The sequence below is a fragment of the Atractosteus spatula genome, chromosome 9, assembly GCF_055471065.1.
Source record: "Atractosteus spatula isolate fAtrSpa1 chromosome 9, fAtrSpa1.hap1, whole genome shotgun sequence".
Lineage (NCBI taxonomy): Eukaryota > Metazoa > Chordata > Actinopteri > Semionotiformes > Lepisosteidae > Atractosteus > Atractosteus spatula.
This window is the reverse complement of record NC_142714.1, coordinates 3,260,589-3,276,942: the sequence shown is the minus strand read 5'-3', so window position 1 is coordinate 3,276,942 and position 16,354 is coordinate 3,260,589. Positions and strand designations below refer to the sequence as shown.

The following is a 16,354-nucleotide window of genomic DNA, read 5'->3' as shown; positions in this document are numbered from 1 at the left end:
CAGAGAATGATTATCAAGGTGAGGTTTGCAGTTCTCAGTGCCCCAAGTTCTATAGCAGCAGACTTTGGCAACCATTTATCTTGGTGTTCTTCAGTGGTTCCTGCAGTTCCATTGACCAGAATAACACAAAGGCGAAAGTGTTTTCTCCTTTTCTGGGTCTCGTAGAAAAGAGGTTTCTACGAGCTGGTATCAACTCTTACTGGGTGTATGAAACCACGCTCCGTACGCGTGTGATGTCTGAGGAGGCCTGGGAAGACTTGGAGAACGAGAGAGCTGTGTTGTGCGGCAGTCCGGGCCAGTCTCGCCAGTCTCGCCAGTCTCGCCGGGTCTGGTGACACTTTCCATCCGAGGAGCTGATTGAGCTTGCAGGGCACAGTCGCAGCTCTGCTCCCACAGCCGGACAGCTGTGGGTTCAAGTCCTGGGTGGGCCAGAGTGTAACGGATTGCTCCTGCATAAAAACACCCAGCTCTGTTCATAGGTGTAGACTGGCTTTGGATAAACGCATGAACCATATAAATAATAAATACTTAAAACCCCAAAAATGTATATTTGTTCATGGTGTCATGGTGTTTTAGAAGAGTGACCCTTATTTGTTGGTTATAATGTTCTGTAATAAAATAGTTCTCTATTATTTTAGCTCTGATGTAAGTTTAGAAATAAGTTAACTTGGCGGGCAGTATCCTATTGATCGTCGGACACTGTAGCGCACTGTCACGCACACTGTAGTGTCACAGAGCAGGCGCTGCTGGTAGTTCAGGTCACTGTTTACTGCAGTGGTGGGTGAACCGCCGCAGGGCTGGAGGTGTTTCAGTGTGTTTCCTGTGTGAATAATCAGCTCTGCGATGACCAGCTGAAGTGCTAATTGACCAGAGCTGGCTGGTTTAACATAACCTAGAGCAGAGCGTGAAGGTGAGTCTGTGGAGAACAGGCGGCTGAATTTCACCTGGCCTGGGTTGGAGAAAAATCTTGCGAACGAAGATGAAGCTGAGAGCGCTCTTCCTGATTCCCGTGTTGATATTCGACCACACGGTCGCCGTGTCCGCAGTCCCAGGTGAGTGAGCAGACAGGAATATTCTGGCTTCATTGGACATGGGAAAGAAGGACTTGAGTACGGTGGAAGGGCTGGTAGACCTCAACTCTAAGTGGGGGTATCTGTGCCAGGAACAGGCATTGGTTTATCATTCTAACTCGAGCTTTGTATAGTTACTGTGGGTGTGTGATGAAGGTTACGAATAATTAAAAAAAAATATCTAGGGAATTGTAAAGTTTTATAGTTTTTAAAAAAAAATTTATAATTCTGAACACGTGGCTTTCAAAGAAAGAAAAATCTATAAGTAGAAATCATTTTTCCATCCCAAAAGATGTCGCCCTTGGGCCGTGGGGGTGGGGAACAAGCTACCCAGCCATGTGGTTGAAGTTGATGCCCTTCTTCCACGAAACAGCTGGATGAGATCCTCCTCAGTTTACTAGCAAATATCTCTTTTATGTTTTATGTTCCAACATGTATGTGACTTACATAATTGGACTGTTGTAAGCAGAAGGTACTAACACCTCATAATCTTTTAGCATAGCAAGAAAAACAAAGTTGAACATTTTCTGGAAGTTAACCTGTTTTTTAAAGCCTATTTGATGTAAAACTTTAATTTTGAAATGGCATGTGTGGGGTTACTGCTGTGGATGCTGTGCATCTCCTTCTTGTTAGACCTACTGCATTTTTTGAGGATGAGACAGTCATCTGTTCAGAGGACAAGTTCCAAGGTATTTTCTAAATCTGAGTTATGAAAGATGAATATTATTCCGCCACGCACATGAACAGTATTCTTGTCTGGGCACTCTGATACTTGTCTGCAGGATGCTATGAGGCTTGCGGAACAGGCTGCAATGTCAGGTGTTGTTGTGTTGCAGATGATGAATGTAACGACGAGTTTCCTGCACGCGAGAACTGCGAGTTCGATGAAGTTTGTGAGGACGCCTTCTGCAAACACAACGAGTATGTCACCTGTCACATGAACAGGTGTGGGACTTGTGAGGCTGTCTTTCGTGGCTACGACAATCTCACTGTCAGCTGCAACCAATGTACGTCTGGTACACGTCTGGAACTTTCTGCTGCTCTTGTAACAGTGTTCTAATTTCAAAATATGTATCGAATAAATATTTTCAGGTTTTATGTATATTATTAAGGAACTAAACTTTAGTTTTTTTCATTGCTTGTATGCATTTCCTCACAAAATGTATTTTTCTCAAGCACAGTTTTGTCTAATTATTATTATTCTCTATATTTTCACAGCAAATGACATAATTGACATTTGATTGTTTTATAATATTTTAGATAAGGCACAACAGCGCTGTTTTAGGAAAGTTCTCGTCTGCATTTAATGCAACTCTTCTCCATGGCGCCCTCTAGTGACGCCCAAGTGCCGCCTGATGCACCTGGAGATGCTGAACAAGAGGCGGACCGGGACCATCCTGCCAGGGGGCCGGCTGGACATCGAGTACGACCCGGAGTGCGATGGCAGCGGCATGTTCAAGCCCAAGCAATGCGACGATGACTCCAATCTCTGCTGGTGTGTGGACAGTGCCGGTGTGCGCGTCACAGACAAGACTGGAGACGACCCCAAGTGCGACCAGCTCGTTCGGGTTCAGTGAGTAAACCTGTGCAGGAGCGAAGGCCCAAACAATGTTTATGCTTTTCAAATACATCATTGTTTTTTTTTACAATTTAGTTATTTAGTAAGGCAGCTACAAAGCCTGTGACCGCACACGGGGAAGAGGGAGGAAGTGTAGGTAGACTCCCACTGCCCAACTTTGAGACATGCCTCCTTTAATATGTCACATACCACATGGAAGCTCAGCACTGATTGGAGGAGAGGCATGTCACTCACAGGTAGTGACTCATGCCCGCAGCTGCCCAGGAGGCCACAGTGGGCGCTGTGTCGCTGTGAACAGAGAGAGCTCTGGCCAGCTGATGGTACCCTATCCTCACACTTCAGGAAGTCAACTAATAATATGACCCAAACTCGACAGTGATCCTTAATCTCAAGCTGCACTCAAGCAAGCGTATTTCTGACAATTGAGCCACTCGGCAGAGCTAACGAATGGTTTTGATGTTAGCTTCCTGTATAGTCATTTGGTCAGACCCAAGCTGTTGCTCATGGCCAAGGTGCCCAACATGGATGTCATGGTGTTCTCTGTTTTTATTCACTGGGTATAATGGATTTTACTGCAGAGTTTAAAGTGTTCAAAGGTTGTCAGTGTCTTCAAAGGTTTGTGCAGTCTGAAAATTGCAGCTGTTATGACAGTTCAAAGATTTTCTTGTCCCACAGCCTCATTGATATTTCATTTACCTTCAAAGTGGATTTTGCAACTCTGGCCAGAACAAGAGAGGCAATAAGGCGGTATGTGCTTCTTGCTTTCTTTTTAAACCTTCATCCTTTAAATTCTAACGTTATTCAGTAATCTTTTAAAATAAAACTAACATCTTAACTTAAACCATTTGACTGCTTGTGCCTGGCATGTACTAAAACAGGTTTGTTCAGCTGTGATGCGAGGAACTTCAAACGTGCAAAACCTGTAAAAGAGCCAGCGCAGAGCCAGAATTAATAAATACATCTGTGATTGATTTGTTTCAGAAAACTGGCTTTTAAACTCGTCAAAGAATACACGCTGAAGGCAACACAGATCCTGGAGATAAATGTAGGTTTCATTGCTCTTCCACTTCTCATGCGCTTGGCTACAACCTATTCCATTGGAGAATACAAATCCCGTGTAGAAAACAGCATCGGCTCAGCTGTGTGTTTTCCCTTGCATAGAGATACACAGCTATCCTATGTCCAGGGCTTGAGAACAAGGTTCGCTGTCCGTGTGATTACTACATGTCCTCTCTCGCTGTGCCAGATCCAGGAACTGTCCCAAGTGGTTTCAATCCGGCTGACAGAAAATGGCACCAAAGATCCAGTAGATGTTGCCACAGTGGCTTACTACATCGAGAGAGATGTAAGTATCACACTTTCTTCCACTGACGCAAGAGTGGAAATTTCATACATTTTGGAAGAGGAGTTTGTATGCAGCCTGTTTTCTGTCCATGGTGAAAACATTAAAGATGTGTCTCCAGAAAAGCCTGTAAACCTTCCATTATGTTAAAAATCATTCAGCAAGTTGCAGCATGTGAAAGGTGCACCATGATTAGTGACAAAATTAATGGAGGATCCACTAGTTCTGTTGTAATTTTGTTTAATTTACATTAAGGAGGGTGACAGGCTTCTGGGATCTGGACAGTGAAAACCCAGTGGATTAGGAATCGACAGTAATACACAGAGCAGAGGACACAGATGGAAACTAAGGGGAAGTGTGTTTTAAACTGAACAGACAAGAGGACGGCTCGTCTCCCTGTACACGGCTGTGGGACTGGAAGAACTTACCCAGCCCTGCTGTCAAAGCGGATATTCTGTTTTCTCTCTGGGCTGCAGCTGGATGGGATACACCGCTCGATGATGAGATTGGCCACACGGGCTGAACAGGCCAAATGGCCTCCTCTTGTCTGTAAGCCCATTGATTGCGCTCTTCCATTCTTACACTCTTCACAGCTGAAAAACAGTAAGTTTGGCCTGGAGGTGGACGGAAGGAGCCTGGAGGTGGAGAGGGACTCTATCAAGGTCCTGTTCTTTGACAACGAGCCCCCTCGCATGAACATGAAGACCATCTCCCCTGGCTTCGCTGCCATCATCATCGTCATCGCGCTGGCGGTCCTCACAGGAATCGCCGTCTTTGTGAGTGGCTGACAGCTGCATTCACCCCCCTTTCCTCTGCACCACTGACACACTGTCTAATGCTCTAAATATGCGCTGAGAAACTGTGCTTTGTGCTTGCTGTTTTCTTCCGTTTTGAATACTGAAGTCGACCAGTGCAGCTCCCCAGGGGTGACTGTGCTTGCACGTTATAGTGTAGTCTCCCCCAGTGATGTACACAGGTTAGCATGTTTATCTCCGCAGGTGAAGGCACTCTGTGAGGTGTCAGTTCATGCATGAAAACCAAAACGGTCACTGCAAATGTCTTCTCTTCCCCGAAGGTTGTGGTAAGAAGAAGAGCCGAACAGGAGAAAAAGCGATTCCAGTTCGAAGTGATTGAGGTATAAGATGGGTCTGCGGGCTACAGTCCTGTTATTCTTGAGTGTAATGGAAAATGCATGTCGGGAGGAAATAAGTATTAACATTAAAACTTTGGATGCTTATATCCAAAGCGATTTAGAAAGGTTATTACTGTAGATTGTAAATAAGCCTCTGTCCTGATAGCCAGTTACCAATTCTGGGTAATTGTTAAATTTTAACCTTTCATTTCAATAGGATACAGAATCCTATTCTCCTAATCAAATAAGCCGTCTGAAGTTTTCCTTTCCATCAGTTCACCCAGGTGTTCTTGTCAACGTCTGCAGTCTACCGTATAAACCACAAGGAGTACTAACTGCTCTCTCTTCCCAGGGTCAGGGGATGGAGGACTATCATTTGGCTCAGCGAGACACAATGGCCTACTTTGTCATGTAAAATTTGGAAGTGTATGTACATAAGTATTTTATTTAATGTACTAAAAGTATAAATGTAAAGATACCAATTACTTTGCTTGTTTGCTATGCAATGTTTTTTTTCCTTTGCAAAAAACTAAATTTGATTTATTTTTGTTAGCACAGGATATAGGTACACTAAAATACTTTACCAATTTCCCCCAATTTTTATTAATTTAAAAAGTAAACATGAAAACAAAGCTGTCAGTTCCAACTTGGGCAGTCACAACAAATAACTGGTGACTCTAGATTGAAGAACATGTGCTATCCCACAGCTTTGATCTGGGGAGATTCTCAGACAATCATACAGATGCTGCATCCTCTAATCAAATGTTTTTGTGTATGCTGAAAGCCATTGTATATTTTGCATGTTATTAGTTTTTTAATACTGGAATATTAATGTCCTAAATATTTTAATTTGAAACTTACAGGTTAATTTGGCTTACAGGTGACATCAAGCTCCTTGTTGATCAATAAATCTTTAACTGGGTCTAACCAGTCTTTTCAACCTTAGATGCTCATGAATATACCTATGACAGCATTTCAGTCTGGGACTGAACCGGATATAATACACATGCAATAAGACAATATTTGTAGCAGTAAGACATGCAAATATAACAGTCTTAAGTTTTTCCATCTAAATTAGCTGTATAATTAAAATGATTCCGTGTTAAATGTCATCAAAGACTAGCAATTATCACTCCTCACATCCAAAGAAATTCGCATTTTTAAAAAAAATAAGGAAATCACACTGCCTTTATCAATACTTCTAGGTACTTGAACACCAATCCTTCCAACTAATTCAAATATAGAAATCCTCAAAGACGGACCATTGATTTAAAGCTCACTAACTGTGAAGCTGCTTACTTTCTAAATATTCAAACTTTGATTCAGACTGATTAAAACAAATTAACCATGAAAACTGTAATTGTCTGATTAGAAAACTGGTTCAATACAGCTGTGCTGCAAGGTAGTTAAACTCAGGGAGTTATTTACCCGAGACAGACAAGAAAGAATTACATTTTTCTTATTCTGAAATGAAACAATTTATTGTAGAATAGGCTGATCTTGAATAAATGGCTACCAGTCTGTTTGAACAAAGACACCTCCATGCAAACTTAACAAAACTGCTATTCAGGGAAAACAGCTCCATGTTAGCTTTTTATAACCATACATTTAGAGTAATTGATGTATTTAATAGACATGTAAAGAATGCAAAGTCAAAAAAAATCTTTCTGGTCTTATAGGTAGAGTCCCTCTGGTGTGCCCTCTTGTTTTTTGTACAGAACATTTTCCTTTGACTTCTTAAAGTCTTCATTTGTCACTTTCATCCTGCGCTCTCTTAATGCCATCAATCCAGCTTCCGTGCAAATTGCCTAAAACACAAAAACATTCAAGATGCACTGCATAATGGGTACAGACATACACATTAAGTAATGGTTCATGATATTTAAATTACTTTATGAGAAAGGTGTAAAGTAAGAATGCATTTCCAAAACAAATCGCTGTTCTGCAAAATTAACAGTCCAAAGCACAAAATTACTTAAATGTTTGGAGGTAATTCTTGTGCAGGGATGTACTGTAAAAATGAATGGATACCACCATCGACTTTCTGGCACTCCGGTGTGGTTAAGTCAGTTGTGTCTGTAAACTGCCACAGGGGGGCAGAAGAACCACTGAAAAGGGGCAGGCATTCCAACACCATCCACCCCAGCATACACACAGAATAAATCAAGAAATAAATCCAACCAGTATAAACAATTCTTTCAAAACAGTTTCAGGAAATGTTTGAATTTCTAAGCATCAGTTGTAGCATGCTCGCGACGCACAAGTCAAGATCTGACCCAGACATTGTGAGCTACTTCAGTGCCAATGACCTGCATTCAGCGCAAGCTGCTTCCTACTGAACTACATGCACCTCTTTCCAGTACAACCACCCTGTTGCCCGAAGGTGTTCTACCGAGGAAAAGCCTCATCTTGCTCTGCCACATAAAGATGTGTGGTTTATGGATGAGATTAATTCGATGTATAATAAGGTTTTGTGGTCGGAGCTGGTCTAGAACGCTAAGGAATACCTTTATGTCTGCTCCAGAGAGGTCATCTTTGGCCAAAATTAAGTCATCCAGCGTTACATCATCAGCCAGAGTCATCCTGCTTGTGTGGATCTGGAAGATTCGTCTCTTGGTCTTTTCATCCGGCAGCGGGAACTCAATTTTACGATCAATTCTTCCTAGAGCAAGAGAAGAGAGGGGACTACACCATGTCCATGTAACAAGACAGTAAAAACTTCCCGCTCCCTTCATCGCCACCCTGTCCCTTCCTTTCTTTGTGACTCAGCAGTCCTGGTGTGAATGTGCTCACGTGAAGCTCAAGGTGCCTGCTGCACTGCAGCTTACCTGGCCTGATGAGAGCTGGGTCCAGGGTTTCTATCCTGTTTGTTGCCATGATGACTTTAACATCTCCTCTAGAGTCAAACCCATCCAGCTGGTTCAACAGCTCCAACATCGTCCTCTGAATTTCACGCTCTCCGCCGGAGTTCGAGTCATACCTAAAACAGAATAGGGAATGAAAAATCCCAGACTAATTGCTTACAGTGCCTATATTCAGAAGGCAATACGAATTCAGACACTTTTAGTTGATCTGTATCCTTAACTACATATCAGAACAATTTATTTTAAAGCTCATATTTCAGGCAAGTAGTACTGCTCCACTACTGGGTACTTACACAGATGTTACAAAGTTAGATTTGTCAAAAGAACAATACCCCTTTTCTACAGCACTATCATGAAGAGTGTGTTGACCTTCTCCACCACTGTGTGGTTTGGCACCACTTCTGAACAGGACAAGAAGCAGCTAGAGAGAGTAGTGCTTATCGCCTCCAAAACTGCAGGATGGCATCTTCCCTCTGTGGACACACTCTAGCTCTCTAGACTGAGCACAAAGTTCTAAAGATCCCTGTCACACCCCTCACACCCTGCCCAACCTCTGCTTATGTCTCTCCTCTCTAGTTGGTGTCTCAAGTCTATTAGGACACGGACTACTGGGTTCTGTAACAACATCTAACTGAGGCTGTGAGATGCATAAACTCTACACTTTAACTTGTGATATTTTTGCACTGCTCTCTGTTATTCATCTCATTACTGGAGTGTGTTTAGGGTGTTTCCCCAACGTGCTGGGGTGGATGCACTCTGTGATTAAGCTTTATGATGTATATTTGTAATGTACGACTTTGATGGCATGAGCTCACCGGACCAAATTCCATATAACTTGTGGCGATGGCAATAAAATATTGAACTTGGGCTTTAAAGTTGTGCCCTCTTAAGATCGCAAGAGAGGGTTACTGCCATGTTGCAGTTTTAACTCACCGCAGTAGAAAATGTAAACAAAAACAACAACAGAAGAGCGATTGTCTTGAAGATAACCCTTTACCTCTTAGTCCCGATGGCATCGATTTCATCAATGAACACGATGGACGGGGCGTGCTCCTCGGCCACTCGGAACAGCTCCCTGACCAGCTTGGGACCGTCGCCCAGGTACTTCTGAATGAGCTCCGACCCCACCACCCGCAGGAACGTAGCGGACGTCTGGTTGGCCACCGCCTTGGCCAGCAGAGTTTTGCCTTTTGCAAGACCAAAATACCGTCAGTGCCCTTAATACACTCTAAATACATCCGATACATCTGTATGCCATATACACACGGAGAAGCTCCATGTGACATCAACAGGACTGTGAATTTCTGAATGGTACGCATCTTTAAAACCCTGAAAATCACTACTCCACAGCGGAGAGTCACAGATAAATCCTTCATTTTTACCCGCGGCAAGTGTTACACCAGTAACGGTATGACAATTAATTAAAAAAACGTGTTCACTAAAGAAAAATTCAATGACATCAAATTACATGATATCAAGATTGATGGTCTACTCCAGTGTTTACATTTCTATTGCATCTTCAAAGAAATTCAGATGATGTGAATCTCAGAAAGGGAACTGGAACAGAAAACCTGTAGCTGACTCCCACTCCTGCGGATGTTATAGAAACTGCCCAGTTTCTCACCTGTACCAGGGGGTCCATACAGAATAACTCCCTTTGGAGGTTTGATTCCCATCTCCTCATAATACTCGGGGTGGGTGAGAGGTAACTCCACCGACTCCTTCATAAGACAGAAGCACTTTTATCAGCAAAAGAACTCCGTCTGACAACAATACTGGTGTTTAATTTATTTTTTTTTAAAAGCAGAAAAGTATCCTTTTTTCTGAATAACGTAGCTTGAAAAAAAAAAAACAACTTACTTTTATTTCCTGGATTTGGTTATCCAAACCGCCGATATCAGCATAGGTCTCCTGCGGTGCTTTCTCCACCTTCATGACTGTGACTAGAGGATCTGTATCATCCATTAAGACCCCAATGACCGCGTGGACCTGCGGACAAAATCACAAACCCCTACATCAAGTGCCAGCAGGGCACGTCCTTCCACTAATCAGTCCCTTTCAAAGCAAAAAAGCAGCCACAACTACCCAGAACCAATTTGCCAAATAATGGAACACAAAACTGCCTAGATTGTTCAGTTCAAAGCAGACATGGCAAATAAACCCGCTTTAACAAAATGATGCAGGAATCTCTCTATATTTAGTTTTTCTCACTTAATTGAAGAAGCTTAAAAATTGCTTTACCTTGTGGTTCAGCAAAACAGAGCAACCTGGCTCCAGCAGATCCTTGTCTACAAAGGACAGAATGCTGACATAATGCTCTGATCCCACAGATGTAGAAACAATAGCATGGTTGTCATCTATTATTTCCTCCAAGGTTCCAACAGACATTGGTGTCCCCCTCAGATCATCAACCTTTGATCTCTCTTCCTGTGAAATATTATAACAGTAACAACATATTACAGGGAGACATTTCATGTATCGAGAAATCCATTCTTACAAAATGGAACTGACCCAAACTCCAGGATAAGCTCCTTTAAAGGTGACAATACCTCTTGTTTCTCCTCTAAAGGCTTCATCTGTTCTTGATTTCGGATAAATTCCTCCTCCATTAGCAGGTAATCTTTAATCCTCTCCAGTTTCAGCAGTTTAAGCCTACACTGAGTGTGAGGGGTTACTGAGAAAGAGAGAAATATGATGTGTGCATTTTAAAAAGCTGATGTAAGCGTTCTTAAAAACACCCTCAAGGCATATGTTAAATTGGATCTCATCGGGGTTTTGAAACTAAGCAGTACCTAAAGGTAACTTGCTGGCTGCATCTGGTCCCTTTGACTTCTTCTTCTTTTTCCCAACTCTGGTGGGAATCGGTGGCTCATATTTCTTCTTCTTGTCCTTGAAATAAGACACGTTGTTAGCTTTCTCCGTTTGCACAAGTTTCAAAATCAGCTTTTTTGAGACACCTAGTAAACCTGCGGCTAGAACAGAAATTTAGAAGAAAGCAGGTCCGAAGCAGGGTTAAGTGAAAGGCTCGCAGGTGTAGCGGAGCTCGTTCGGATGCGGTGATGTCATCGCCCTCCCTGCGCGTAGCAGGGACCTCGGCTGCCTGGGCTGGGGGAGGTCTCCTTTAGCTCATGCGGCTGGCTCCCTGTTGCGTTACGCCGGAGACCCGGGTTCGCGCCCCAGGTGCTGCGGGACGGAACGGGCGGCGGAGGGCACGAGCCCGCGCGGAACCGCGACGGTCACACAGGCTGCACAATGAATCCATCAATGGGCTTTCCTGGATTCAAACAAAGGTGCGCAGCCCAGGGGGGGCACGCATGTCTGCGGAGGGGGGGTCGTTTCACAGCAGGTTGCCTACCAGACCCTTTGTGCCGATGAATAAAGCAGACGGAATGTGACAACGAGAGCAGACGTGCTCACGAGCTGCCAGGGAAGAGAACGCCAGGTAAAGGAGCCAGTCTGGAGGCACGGCAGCCACTCACCTTGTCATCCTTCTTCCCTCCCCCTGGCCCATGTCCCCCACTCTGGCTCTGACCCTGAAATCACACATGAAAACACGCACTGAGAATGATGGAAATTCATAAAGCAACCGGCTGGACAAGAGCAGGGGCGCAGATCCCTGCTGGACTACGGCACACACTCTGTTATCACTCTGTAGCTACAGCAGACCAACGATTCAGATCGCCTTAAACAGGAAAGCGATCTTGCAGTTCCATCCATTCGCCACAAAGAGACCAGCAAGTGATGTGCTAGGCAAAATAAAGCAATACAACATGTGAATTACATTCAGATAATCGAAAAACAGTGCTGCTTGGTTTGCTTTGAGTTGGAGAAGTTGGAATTCAGAGTGAAACGAAATCCGCGCTATGAACTCTCTATGTGAATGTTGTAGTTTTTGTTTCAAAGCGTTTTCCCAATGGAAAAGAGATAATACTTGTTACTTAAACCCAACATCATTAGGAATTTAAACCTCGGAAAGGTGGCAGCGGCCCCTGTCTAAGAACAATGTTTTTCTCCATATTTAATAAACAGCATGTAAATATTTTTTTTGTTTAAACAAAGAGGTTAGGTGACATCTCATGAACCCTTCGCTCACACTTCACTTTTAAGCCTATTTCTGCAAAACGACAAAATATGAAACGGGCATATTGAAATATTTGTCGTTTTATTTTTATTTGCTTGTATTATAAACTACCTTTGTTGATTTATTATTATAACTTAATACTGCCCGACCTACAGGAGAAAGGGAAGATCCTTTCCGTATTTCAATCGAACAGAAATCAGCTACCCGAATTATTTTAGGTGGCCTTTTCCAATAGCAACACATAAAGGAAAATACAACGGGAGACTAACTTACATAAGCTAGAGAAATATGTAACAAAACAAGGGATCCTGTAACCTGTTCAACTTCGCTGTTTTTTCGTGAAACCCGGTTAACAACAGTGACGACTGGGCATGAGTAGACAAAACGAGTCAGTCTAAAGATTTCACTTAAAATACCGTTTTGGCAAAAATTACTGTCTACCGTAAAGTCTGCTGAACGCAAAATAAACCTGTTCGATTTCATAAGATCAAGATCACATACAGAATATTGACGACAATAAGCTACAAATAAAGAGATTTTGCTGACTTACCATCGCTCACACAACAGCCAGTCTCTCAGGAAATACGTCACTCTACGGCAAGCGCAAGGTCAAACGTCCTCATGCATGAAAAAGCGAAGCGTCCTTGCTGCGCTTGTCGATGTCTTTATGAGCTATAGGGAATGAGCGCTGATGATCTCTGTCCGGAAATGTTTACCCTTCGTATGTTAATAACTTCGTTTAGTATAAAACCCATTCAACATGATATAACTTTTACGTTTAGCTCATTGTAGTTCGGCAAACGTACCGAAAGCTCATGAAAACAATCATTTTTTTCAGTTTTATTAATATAGCGAGTGTTTTTTTGTTTTATTTTCGATAATAGTAGAATAAATGAAAAGGTGTCGCATATTGCAGGTAGCACTCTGGCAACGCAAAAAAAATTAGTCATAACCTTGCTCTGTATTATTGTGTGACGCTTTTACGGCTTTAAATCAACCTGACCGCGTGGCCTAATGGATAAGGCGTCTGACTTCGGATCAGAAGATTGAGGGTTCGAGTCCCTTCGTGGTCGTTTTTAGGTGCGGTGGCTCTGTGGCTCAGGATCTGCGCCTGGAAGGTTGCTGGCTCAAGTCCCGCAGCCGGCAGAGGAATCCTACTCTGTTGGGCCCCTGAGCAAGGCCCTTAACCCCAGCTGCTCCAGGGGAGCTGTATAAATCTCTGACCCCCGGCTTCTCTCCCTGTCTGTGTGTCTCATGGAGAGCAAGCTGGGTATGCGAAAAAACAAAAATACAAGAAATTGCCCAACAAAGTGATCTTATCTTATTCACTGATTTGTTAAATACGGTTTGTTTGAACGTTTTCGTGAATATAAATCATGCTGGTCTGTCAAGGAAATTTCACCTCAATGTTGCCGCACACTCGCTCACCCGACCGTACGCCAGCAAGCGGGAGTTACAATTTCTAGTGAAATATTCAGGTCCCTGGTTAATCATCAATGCACTTATTCCTACAACGCGCTTGAGAAATGTGTAATGTATGTACAGTATTACGTATTTCATTGTTTTAAATAAAAAAGGGGGCGGGGGGTTGGGGAGACAGAGAAATGTGTAATTTATGCAACTCTGCGAAACGCTTTTCTTTTCATCTTCTCGCCTCTGAACCGCTTTAGGACTGGTGGATCAGGACGAGGCATCCTGTGTGATGAAGCAAACCTGCCGCACATCCCAGAGGACTGACTGAGCGGAGGACGACACACCCTCCGCCCAGCCGGCCCAGAAGCTCTCGCTGGGCTCAGGAACTGTGCCTTCGCTAAATAAATAACCCCAAACCCAGTGGGAAACACGCAAATACAGCACATTCTTTTTCAGTACCTGAAACAGAAGTTACAGTTATGACAACATATTCGTTTAGTTTTGCTAATATTTTTATTGAACCTATATTTTAAATTGCTGAGACGAAAACACGGCTGGCCTGCCTTTTCCGAATCTGTATTATCTACACGGCAATACTGACCGGGTGAGGGATGTGCGGAGAGTCTGTTGATCAGCAGCTCCCTCTGCTGGTGGAGAACAGTGTCCAAGCAGACTGTGAAGTCCAGTCAAGTGCCTCTGGAAACTGATAGGTAGTGTTTTACTGTGCTGTTTGTCTGTGTTCGGCTAAACAGAGTCACGGTTTGCTCCCAGCACTCTCCACAGAGCTGGGGTCTGCTTTGTTACTGTGCCAATCCATTAGCAGGACATTTCTGTGACCAGTAGCTTGTGTGAGGGAGGAGAACACGGATTAATTCAGGTCCGTCCGCCTGACTTCCCCCTGAACGCTTCCACCTGCTGCCCAGGGCTCAGACACCAGGCACTGCTGGCAATATTGGGCTCTGAAGGGGAATGCAAATGGAAACTTCACGGATGCCAAGGAAGAAGGAAATCAATCGGGTTGAGCCGTCTGAAGAAGGTGCTTGTCGGTTTATTCTGAGTTTTGCATTCGCAGCTCCCCTTCGCCCTCCTGGGAGCTGGGCCATCACACTTCTAGCTCAAGACGAACACCCGGGCGCTCAGGATGGGGGCGAGGCGTCTCAGAGGATGAGGATGATGTCAGAGTTTCATGGGGGCGTGTCTCAGGCGTCCGAGAGATGGGGGGACCGGGACTGTTTACAGTACCACACTGTGGCATTTATTTAAATGTTTTTTTTTTTGCCCAGCATAATATTAATGCCAAGAAAACATGTATGTATACAAGCCACAGAGAGTTTGTCTTTTTCAGCTCTCGAGCTGTGCTGGCAACAACATGTTGTGAACCTGGCAGACGTGAAGGGAGTTTGCTGGTGGTTTAAACAGTTGAAATCACTCCAAGTGAAGCTTTGAGGAGTAAAAGCCAGTTGAACTGCTTCAACAACAGCTGCAGTAAGTAAAATTGCAGATGCTCTGATTTCCAGGGTCTGTATTTAGAGCTGAAGAACACCAAGGAGTTGGGGTCCTGGAATGAACTGCCTGACCGTGTCGTGGAACTGTTTCCCCTCCCTCGTGTCTTCAAGAATCTGCAGGACAAGACTCTCAGATGAGCTAGCCACTAGCCTCCTTCCATGCTCTCTAATGCTCTTTGCTTTAAATGGATCATTTAAAGGAGGCCTTGGAACTGTTTGACAAAGGGAGAAAAACGCAGCTACTAGTACAAGCGTCATTCCTGAACGAGATTATGTTTAATAACGTCATTCTGCAGAATAGTATCCATAACCATGACACATAGTGAAATTATTTTAGCAAACGAATACTTTGAATCATTGGTTCACCATATTTCTCCCAGCTGTGACGATGGGCTAACTTTGGTGCTTGTGAGACGACAGTGTGAAATTTGTGATCTGCTGCACCCCCACGCTTCACAGCTCCAATCAGCATGACTCAGGTGTCTTTTTCTTACCAAACACCCACTCATTCTTCAGGAAAATGCAGTGCATTAGTCTACAGAACAGCCTGATATGCTCACCAATTGACTGCATCACAGCAGTTAGGCAGCAAGCAGATTTAAGGAAATGGATTTTCTGTCAGAGAAGATTAACAGACAAATCGTCTGGGGTATATTAAGCACCTCATTACTGGCATATCCTCTAGGGACAGGAGATAATGACAAATGAATACAGAAAAAGGAATGAGCTCTCTCATCTCAAGCATTTTAAACTTATAAAATCAAACTCATTTGGTGATCATGACTTAAAATCTCTTTTGAAATTGCTTATTGGAATTTTCACCCAGAAGAAGTGCCATTTGGACAGAAAATTCAAACCACTCCAGGTTCTTAATAGTGTTTCACATTATTCTCTTTTATATTGACTGTTCAGACAGAATTGTTCTGATACTTGAAATTTTGATAGCATTGTGAATTTCAACTATAGAATTGTTTGCACGGATATTAAAACTGCCATTTCTGAATGTTCAGCGGTGTTGCTGTGGTTTATTAATGGTAAAATCTGTTTTTTAAACCACAGAAGCCATTCTCTGCAACTACATTTCTGAAGACACAGGTGTTTATATACTGTGGGAATGCCATTTCTGTACAGTGCAGAGTTGCAAGAGTCTTTTAATTTGGGGGGACAGTTTGTACAAAGTCAGGCATAATTTCCAGCTAGGAGTTGGCCTAAATTAAAGGCTATTGCTAGGGTTAAGAGCCTGAACTAATTTTGCTCCAAAAAAGTGTGGTGAACCTTTGTGCAGCCATTCTCATATACCCTAATTCAGATCATAACCTAACCCTAACCCATACTTTAGTCCTCCTTTAACTATGGGTTTCACCAAAC

The 16,354-nt window shown here is 43.3% G+C and overlaps 2 protein-coding genes and 1 non-coding gene across 3 annotated transcripts; 2 read left to right on the top strand and 1 right to left on the bottom strand.

Annotated features, from left to right (window-relative positions):
• The first annotated feature begins 979 nt into the window (after positions 1-979).
• LOC148827949 (epithelial cell adhesion molecule-like) lies at positions 980-6,439 on the top strand. The gene is made up of 9 exons (XM_088924647.1): positions 980-1,052; positions 1,907-2,077; positions 2,406-2,643; positions 3,325-3,396; positions 3,631-3,694; positions 3,896-3,994; positions 4,585-4,767; positions 5,067-5,126; positions 5,476-6,439. Exons 1-9 carry the CDS (start codon positions 980-982, stop codon positions 5,536-5,538), a joined length of 1,023 nt encoding a protein of 340 aa, XP_088780773.1. The 3' UTR covers positions 5,539-6,439.
• Positions 6,440-6,576: 137 nt separating this feature from the next.
• LOC148827948 (26S proteasome regulatory subunit 4) lies at positions 6,577-12,694 on the bottom strand. Its single transcript, XM_088924646.1, has 11 exons — positions 12,619-12,694; positions 11,467-11,520; positions 10,780-10,876; positions 10,537-10,661; positions 10,229-10,414; positions 9,848-9,976; positions 9,612-9,708; positions 8,985-9,174; positions 7,952-8,103; positions 7,631-7,785; positions 6,577-6,931 (listed from the first exon to the last, which is right to left on the bottom strand). Exons 1-11 carry the CDS (start codon positions 12,619-12,621, stop codon positions 6,797-6,799), a joined length of 1,323 nt encoding a protein of 440 aa, XP_088780772.1. The 5' UTR covers positions 12,622-12,694; the 3' UTR covers positions 6,577-6,796.
• A 374-nt stretch (positions 12,695-13,068) lies between these two features.
• On the top strand, positions 13,069-13,141 carry trnar-ucg (transfer RNA arginine (anticodon UCG)). The gene has a single exon. It is a non-coding gene; the product is annotated as a tRNA-Arg (tRNA).
• The last annotated feature ends 3,213 nt before the right edge of the window (positions 13,142-16,354 follow it).

Excerpts from the sequence above, each read along its gene's own strand:
- LOC148827949 (XM_088924647.1), top strand. The coding sequence starts at position 980 with ATGAAGCTGAGAGCGCTCTTCCTGATTCCCGTGTTGATATTCGACCAC. Across the intron at positions 1,053-1,906 it reads CGCCGTGTCCGCAGTCCCAG|ATGATGAATGTAACGACGAG; the intron begins GTGAGTGAGCAG and ends GTTGTGTTGCAG. Across the intron at positions 3,695-3,895 it reads CACAGATCCTGGAGATAAAT|ATCCAGGAACTGTCCCAAGT; the intron begins GTAGGTTTCATT and ends TCGCTGTGCCAG.
- LOC148827948 (XM_088924646.1), bottom strand. Across the intron at positions 9,709-9,847 it reads ACCAAATCCAGGAAATAAAA|GAGTCGGTGGAGTTACCTCT; the intron begins GTAAGTTGTTTT and ends TGTCTTATGAAG. Across the intron at positions 8,104-8,984 it reads GATGCCATCGGGACTAAGAG|GTATGACTCGAACTCCGGCG; the intron begins GTAAAGGGTTAT and ends ATTCTGTTTTAG.